This window comes from Battus philenor, unplaced genomic scaffold (assembly GCF_028537555.1).
Source record: "Battus philenor isolate CCGP_79_NKW_IND1 unplaced genomic scaffold, ilBatPhil1.0.hap1 SCAF_2, whole genome shotgun sequence".
Taxonomy (NCBI): Eukaryota; Metazoa; Arthropoda; class Insecta; order Lepidoptera; family Papilionidae; genus Battus; species Battus philenor.
The window spans coordinates 1,970,668-1,979,730 of record NW_027181682.1 but is presented as its reverse complement, the minus strand read 5'-3'; the positions used below and the strand labels follow the sequence as shown (position 1 = coordinate 1,979,730).

The 9,063-nt window shown below is 34.4% G+C and overlaps 1 protein-coding gene across 1 annotated transcript in view; it reads right to left on the bottom strand.

The window, feature by feature from the left end:
* Nucleotides 1-7,488: 7,488 nt before the first annotated feature.
* Nucleotides 7,489-9,063, bottom strand: part of LOC137922469 (sodium/potassium-transporting ATPase subunit beta-1-like) — a 29,048-nt gene continuing 27,473 nt past the window's right edge. The window contains exon 7 of the mRNA XM_068765472.1: nucleotides 7,489-8,005. Within this exon, the coding sequence (XP_068621573.1) occupies nucleotides 7,866-8,005 (140 nt within the window). The 3' untranslated portion in view covers nucleotides 7,489-7,865. The remainder of the gene's footprint in view (nucleotides 8,006-9,063) is intronic.

Below are 9,063 nucleotides of genomic sequence, written 5' to 3'. Positions count from 1 at the left end.
AAGTAATCACACGAAAAGAGATACTTCTGGCTTATAACTTTAACACGTTCACTGCGGGCCCAATTTTGAAGAACTTTCAGCTGGTGCGGCTGAGGTCGAATCAGCCTCAAGCTGAACTTCCTAGTAGTGCGGTTGAGGCCTTTTCTGCCTCATGTTTCGGTTGAATGTAAACAGCCGCCGCACTAGAGAGAAAACACGAGTTTTACGCGCCGCACCAGTGCAAAGTCTACTATGAGGCTGAATCGGCCTCAAGCCGCAGTGAACGTGTTAAACATTCATAGAGATAAATAAAACGTTACTTTTATAAAATAATAAAGTGTAAATATTACGAAGAAAAACTAAAGTCATCGTTGTAGTTCGTATGAACTGGCAGTGCGTGGCGCTGTAGATCGCTCTCCGACTTAGTGGACTGACATCAACTTCTCGAGAAATCGCTGCATGCGAGCATCGCTAGAGCGGTAATCGTGGCGATCTTTATATCAAGCATACGCTTTTTTCATGGCCCACGTTTTTGAAGACCTCTTGTTCTCCGTACCGTGATAAAGCAGGCATTACTATACAATTAACATTTTTTCATTGAATATTATTATTGTAATCCTCATCTCTAGTCCTTCTTAATATCTTCTACTCATTTCTCTTTTTTTATCTTCCAAATATCTTGAGTTTATTCTCTTACTTTTCCTTTCGTACAACGCCTCACTTCCATCGCCTCTTCTGCAGGATTTTACATTTACATTTTCTTTTATTTTTGCTTTTTACATTGATTTACCTTAATTAATATTTTTTCCTTATTTTACATCATTTTTTTTCTTATTCTTTTATTTAAATCATTTCCATTATACTCATTATTTGCTTGTATATGCCTTTCAATGGATTTTAAAACGCTTTTCCTACTGTATTATTCTTATGTTATTTAATATCCCTGAAACTATTGATTTTTGTAAAGGGTGTAACATAGGTTCAATAATTGACAACTAATAAGTCTCTAAAACTGTTCAAACTATAATCAAACACACTGTATAACACATTTATTAACGAAGAGAGAGATAGCCTAGTAAACAAGTATAAAAAAGCCTTTAAACACGTAAGAACCGTCTACGTATGAGATCTGTGATACGAAGCCGATATCCGCCCAAATCTAGCGACAACCGGCGCCCGCCCCGCCCAGCCAGCACCAATTAGCCCTGCATCCGCCCAGCACCAGCTCGTCTATTAGCTGAGTAGCCTCCCTCGACACTGACTTATACCGGAAGGTACGAGTGTTGGAACCACTGCTCAAGGTGTTTTGAAGGTATTCTTGGAAAACAACATTACATGTGTTATCTTTGTAACAGACGGGGGGGGGGGGAAGTTACTTCATATTTTATATTCGAAACATATTTTTTTTAAGTTTATTTACATTTCATCATCATATAGGATCTTGCGCTGCATGTATCCAGCGACGACTTTACCTATACCTAGTGGGAAGGGGGGGGGGGGGTAGTCATGCCGTTTCTACTGGGTAGTGGTCGCGACTAGAGAACCTTTCGGCTTCAACAGCCATCAGTCGCACGAATGATGTGCTCCATTTACTGCCACTTAAGACAAGCTTCTACGGATTATTATTTTTTTTTAAATGGCCCCCGCTATTAGGAGCCTCTCGTACCCCCTTTATGGTGTGGGACAGGGACTTTTGTTTTCATTTATTTAATTTTTCACAATCTTTTTTTTTTATTTTCGCTCTTTTCTTTCATACTTCATATTATCTTTCGTTCATTTCTTTCTTTCCACAATTCCACTGTCTTTCCCTTTCGCTCTGTATCTACGGATTATTCACATTTAACCATAGTATATAGGTACCGTGTTCTTAGATGACTTTTTGAAAGGTGTGTGATGCCTTTGCTGTGGAAATTTTGGAACTAGTGATCGCTAAAATGAATAGTTCCTCTCTGACGCTAATTAATGAATTGCGAACAGGCCGAATCGGAGGGAAGTCTAATGGTAAAAGGTCATGGTCTAGATCAGAGTTCCCCAAACTTTTTTGTGTCGTAGACCCCTTGCCATGTTTTTCCGTGTTGGGTAGACCCTCTACTTACCTGATATTGATTTCCTGTAAATTTCTAACTGCAGTGAAGTTTAGTGTTAAAAACTTAAAGTAAAAACACATGTTAATTTATACATTTATTAATTGAATTTAAATTAAAACAACTCAAAATAAAATTTTGTATCTGTTATGTAAAATATACGTAACATTAAATAAACATAAAATGAACTATAAATAAAATAACATAAGCAATAAGTCAATATTTTTAGTGAGAAGGATGAACCTGAAGCTGTTATAATAAATTATCAACATTTGGCGTCAATGTTGTAAAGGTTAATCTTAAATCTCCTCGGCTAATGATGTCCAGACGGCTAATGATGTTTATTTTTTTCGTTAGGAGATTGGTAACATTGCTGAACCGCCTTTCTTCTTCTTGTGTAAATAATGTAAATGTTTTTGATATTATAAGATAGTATGATGTTGTTGTGCAAGTTCAAAATGTATTGCGACCACAAAGCGAATACCAACATCCTACAACTTACACAATTTTATAAACATATATAATTTTTTTTTTATTAATAGGTATTTTATATAAATAATGTAAATGTTTTGATATTATAAGATAGTATGATGTAAGTAAATAGGTACTATCAGTGTATGTGTTGAGATCCACTATCGTGGACCCCCATTTTCATTTCATGGACTCTCAAATTTTTTTCCGCTGACGTAGACCCCTTGCAGGTTGTCATAGAATCACCAGTATAGACAAATAAATAGTAAAATGAGATATGTAAATCGCGTGGGTCCTTTTTATACACTATTACGTTATAAATGGTCTGTCTTACTAACCACTATGACTACTTCAGCACTAGGTTACCTGAATTTTATATCTTCGCTACATGGATTCAAACGACAATAGATGGCGCTAGTAGTTGAAACACAAGTTGTCTTTATAAATGATTACATGTAGATGTATTTCTGAAATAGGTTATATTTTTATTTCTTCTCTCTTAAACTGCGATTGGCTTGTAACATTTGACATTAAAAATCTGTTTTTTTATAAATAAAAAAAAATATTTATTATTCATCTATTTATTAATATGCGTATATTAAAATTAATTTGTTCGATTTTGTACAAACAGGAAAGGAAATGAAAACCATATTTTTGTCCGACATTTGATTTAATATACAATTACAGTTAAGTAAAGCAATACAGTAATACCCCGCTTCTCGCGACCCCGTTATACGCGGTTTCACTATAACGCGAATTGTAAATTTCGCGCTCAAATGCCTCGAATTACGCGAAAGAGTGCATATAAATATAATGTAGTCATCAACTTCTCTATGGTGACTTGACCATCTGTCAAACAATTAAAAACAGTGTTGGGTGTTGTGAACGTATTTTACAAGAACGTAAACAAAACGTTACCCAAAAGACAATAGATGTATTTTTCCGTAAAAAATTAGAGTATGTGTTGCATAAAGTGTTCCTAGAATTAAAGTGATTGGTTAAAATGATTTGTATTTTTTTTGTAATAATTTTTGACTATGTTTAATCATAAACCTCGTTATACGCGAATTTCAGTTAACGCGATTTTTTTTGGAACGTATCCCTCGCGTAAAGCGGGGTATTACTGTATACGTTTGAATAATTTAGGCTGGTGATAGCAACCTGCCACGTCGAGTTTTAGCCCTCCATAGCATCCTTGTGGCGAAATGCTAAGCGGGTAATATTGACTTGTGACACCCCAAGCGGCATCCCCCGTTGGGGGCCCTTGAATCTAGTCACTCTATAAAGCGTTCACCGAAATGATGTAAGACCTCGCCAACCTGCCTGGATTCCTCGAGTTCGCAATTGCCATTTGGGCAGCGGTGACAGTACGGTCCACAAAAAAATTCTTGCTTATTATTAAAAAACATTTGGAAATTAATAGGGGATTGTCGACTTAAAATTTAAGTGATTATTTAAAAAAACATCAAATGTCAGACAAATATATTAGCCATGTTAGAACCTATAGCTAAATAAAAATACATTTAAGAAAACTGAATAGATAGATATTCAATGAATACACAATTAAAATTTTCTCTATATACGTAAGTGAATGAAAGATCTATTGAACGAGATGTAAGGTGTGAATGAAAGAACGGATCTAATTTTGAATTGATGACAGATTGACGCGAGTTTATCATTTGATTCGAATTTTTTTTTTGTTTTGATATTGTCTTGGAAGTAGAAATATATAAAGTTGATACAACTTTCCTATATAAAAACTAATTTTATTTTACACTAAATTCAATGACATCAAGTGTTGACATCATTATGAAATATAAAATCATACGCATCAAACCAAATACTAAAAATAACGTCACATGTTATTTACCGAGATTAACAATTTGGATACATTCATATTAGTTAAATTTAACTATAAAATAGCGTGCTATATTATAAAAGCTTATTTTAATACAACAGCCATAGAATAAAAACAATTGACTGGCAACATTTTTTGTACTACTAGCCTTAAACATATATATTTTTTTGTACGAATTAAAAGCGCACAGAAAATATTTGCACAGAAAATATTTGCACAGAAAAATCAATAAGTTATACAGGGTGATTGGTTATATGTACATAAGCGTATAACTCAATTGTCGATTAAAAAAGCTTTAAAACTTCTACGTCTATTTTCAATCACCATTAAAAACTGTGAAATATGTTACATTATTTTTTCTATTTAAATTCGACAGACGAAATAAGTTCTGGCAGTACAAAATCTACAGGAGGAGATAGTTTTGGGCTTAAAGAGTTGGCGTCTTATTAAAAGACGTTTGTAACACTTTATCAATTTATTTAACACACGAACAAATTTTTATTAGCGCTTGAGTGCGAGCAAAAAGGACGTGCATTCGTCGTGGGACTCTGGGGCACAATGTGCTCCGCGTCCGAGTGAAAGCGGGCAATAGAACAAAGGCGCAAAAGAAACAAAAGAAAAAAAAGTAACAAAAGGTCTGCGCCCGCGTCACCGGTGCGTGCATGTGCCCGCTGCACTAATTCGGCACACTAAGTTCGCCCGTCGGCTACGCTCGCCCACAAAATCTTACACCTATTATTCATTCAGACATCACATCAGTGTATATACGACTCCCACAGGCTTTTCGCGTATTATGTTATTTATCATTTCTGAAACCTTAAATTTTTTATATGATATACAATACATTAATTGACAGTCAATGACCATTATAAAGCTATTACTTCCATAACCTATCACCCTGTACAGTCGTTTTAGCCTCTCAAAGATATCTATGAAGGATATATCATAATCGCAATGTTGTTAAGCGGGTTGGCGATCTCAGTGAATTATGTTATGGTATATGGTAAATTAAATGTAAGATAAAATTAAAGAATATAAATAAAATGTACCTAGCCACCTTAGAGTAAGAAGATGATGGAAGAAAGGCGAGGAAAGAAAGAAGGTACAAAAATGCAAAACGTAAGATATTGTGAAGGACAAAAGTAAAGAATGAAAGATATTGTGACGCGTGAAAGAGAGTGATAAATAAAGAAAAGACTGAAAAAAAAATTATTGAACAATCCCAAAAAGTTAGGGGTACGAGAGGCCCCCAATAGCTGGGGCCATAAAAAAAAGAGGACACTGCTGACAATCCTCCTTGAAACTTGTTTGATTGCATTGACATTCTTATATAATTAGTGCATTAATTTTGATTTATATAAAATTGTATCCCGGGTATCAAACCCGCGACCAACTATCGCAAATCTCAGAACTCTACCGATAAACAATCACTGCTAATCAACCTGTATAAATTCAGAAAAAATATAGGGTCATAATTATTCGCATTTGACAGTTTGAATTGTGTCGATCGGTGCAGCTGTAAATATATTTTTAGACATGAGAAATTACGTTGTTTTCTGTGCAAATATTCTCTAAGCGGTTGTTTAAAAAATCTATACTATATAAAAAATAAACTATATTAATCAATATAATATATTCCTGCAGGTAACCCGAGCTTCTGAACTGTCTTGGACAATATTAGACTTTTTTATCATTGCAGATAGTTGAAATGGCTGCTAATTTTTCTTTTCAGCCTATAGATGCCCATAGCAAGGTAAGCCTCTCACAAAGATCGGCCTGCGCTACTAACATCTATAAACTTCCCGATCTTAACTATGTGGTCGGTCTACCTGGTGAGGGAGTTACTCACGCTGTGTCTACCTGCTTGTGGTCACGCTTCCAGAACCTTCCATACCTAAATCGACTTAATAAGACATCCATAGCAGCGCAGGTCTCTCATAAAGATCGGCCTGGGCTACCAACTTCCATCGACTTCCCGATCTTTCTATGTGGTCGGTCTACCTGGTGAGGAAGCTACTCACGCTGTGTCTACCTGCTTGTGGTCACGCTTCCAGAACCTTCCGTACCTAAATCGACTTAATAACTACAAAAACAGTTTATAATCACACTTATATATTAATATTTTAATGTCTATTATTCAATCATGTAGTTGCAAGATTGACATTAAGTCTAACTTCACTATACTTTATAGTTTTTTTGTACTTAAACGTAAATAAGAAACTAAAATGTCGAAATCGGTATATTAATGTACATTAAACATGCTATTTTGTGATAAAATTAAAATAAATAACATATAGTTGATCGTAAGAGGTCGAATACATCTCTAAGTAAAGGTTACAGTATTAGCATAAGAAATAAAATGAAGTATTTTAATTAAATTAAAATAAAAAAAGTTTATCTAGTAAAAAAAACACATTTAAATTAATACAGATATTTAAAAAGGTATTTTTTTTACAAAGAATTGAGTCGACTAAAAAAATAAATACAAACAGTAGAGAAAGTTAATTAGATATTTTTAAAATGAGAACACACTATCTGTTCTCTTTAATTACGATATAATCTATGAAAATGAAATTCCCCAGATACTATATCGTACAATAAAACCTGTTTACGGTGGTTGGGAACAGCGTAAATGAAAATTAAAAAAAAACGCAAAAAAAAATTCGTGTGTTGCCATAAAAATAGTTTGCGTTATATAATTAAAAAGTTTTTTTTTATTTGATCGAATAGGGAGCACATAAAAAAGATACTTACGAAGATAATATATCATAACTCAAAGCCATGCGACTTAAAAAGGTATTGCTATAATTTTAACTATTCTTCTTTGTATTCTGAAAATACGCAAACTTTCTTTACTTAGTACTCACTTAAAGTTAACTTATTTTCAGTTACCATGTAGATGATCGGTTTTAGCGACAGCTGTTAGATCGCTAGACCATTGGGTATGTCTTGATACCTTTTACTATTTTTATAGATAACATTGTCAAAATTATTGGACTTCAAATATCGTACGAAAAAGAATCACACATAACCAAGTTAAAGTCAAAAATTGGGGCCATTGATGAATTTAAATCAAGCAATCAATACTATAGCACGACAATTCAAAGCTAATTTTAATATTATTAAAGCAATAATTTAAAAGGGAAAATGTTTTCACTTTACGTAAATTAAAATCAAATAAATTATCCTAGTAACACGCGTGTAATTGATCCTTAACCACACACAACATCCGAAATTAACCTATAAATGAGAACTTTGCTCATTTTCAAAGTAAACATGTACGAGAATACACAAATCAAATGTACATCTAAAAATAACAACGGAACGTAACCTTATTATTATTCATAAAAACAACATAAACATGAACACGCCATTTTGTTTACATTTTCGGCTCGCATTCAAATCTCGTTCGGATACAACACACGTAACAAATAGTAACAATTTAATTTTTAATCAAACTATCCGAACTGATGTTATATATCGATGACCGGATTTTCATACTCCCCGAACTGAAGCTGTATCCGAGTATATCCGGAAGGTTCTTTAAGGCTTCTGTTGTACTCGATATTTTTGGCCCACGCCCGGCATCGCACTGCGGCCGTGCTATTTCTCTCTGAAACATTATATTACGTATTTTAAGGTGACAAATTAAATATATCTATTTGTTGAGAGATCAATTTTTGCGAAACATACGAAATAAAAGTTATTTTCAAGTTTCGCGTTGATGTGAAATAATATGCCGTTTTATTTGTTCACATTTCGACAGCAGTAATAAAGCACTAAACGTTTATTTAAATGTTTAGGCGTTCCAATTATAACTGTAGTTGTTTGTTAGTTTATACATCGTTTACAGTTTCATATATGTTTTTGTTTTCGATCTGGATTTACACGAATTGAGAGGGCAAAGCGCGGAAGGAGCTTAGCTTCAAACCTCTTTCATGTAACTTTGCTAGCGGGTTATCTTGGAAAGCTTCACTCTGGTTTTTATACAATATTACCAGACAGGGGACCGCCGAACTGACTTTTTTTTGGTTCTCGTGGGATATACCCTGGATAAACCGGGTTATATGGGGTTCCAACACTCTAAAACTACCTATGTGGTCGTACTGCATGTATCTTTCGAGTGGCCATCGGGTCACCCTTGAAACTCACTGTTGCCCCTAAGTACTGTGCCAAAACATCCCAGAGAAAGCTGCGTAGACTGACCTGGCGCAAAGACTCCCGAAAGGGAACCTTGTGTGGGTTGTCTCAATGCATTATGAACATTCTGATTAAAGGCCGAACCACGACTTGATCGGGTGATCCCTGGCTAACATCACTGTTAAAGAAAGCTGAAAGATCTAATGCTTTCCGAAGTGGCAGCGGGTACGGCGCGATTTAAGTTCGCCATTTCAAAATGGGTGAAAATAGTGTGAATAAACAAATATATATATTAATAAGTTCTTAAGGGGTTTTGTTTGCAAATGTGACCATAAAAATTCTCTGTGATTGTTGTGGACTCTTTTCAGATTAGATCATGTTAAGAACAATAATAGCTTTAAGTTCAAGGATGCTATTATAGGAGATTCCGATTCTAGTTACAAATTGAGCCCTTAGCATTCTTCTCATGATCATGAAAGTGGTCACTATTAATGATCCTATGTGGATAAAATGAATGAACAAACAAATCAC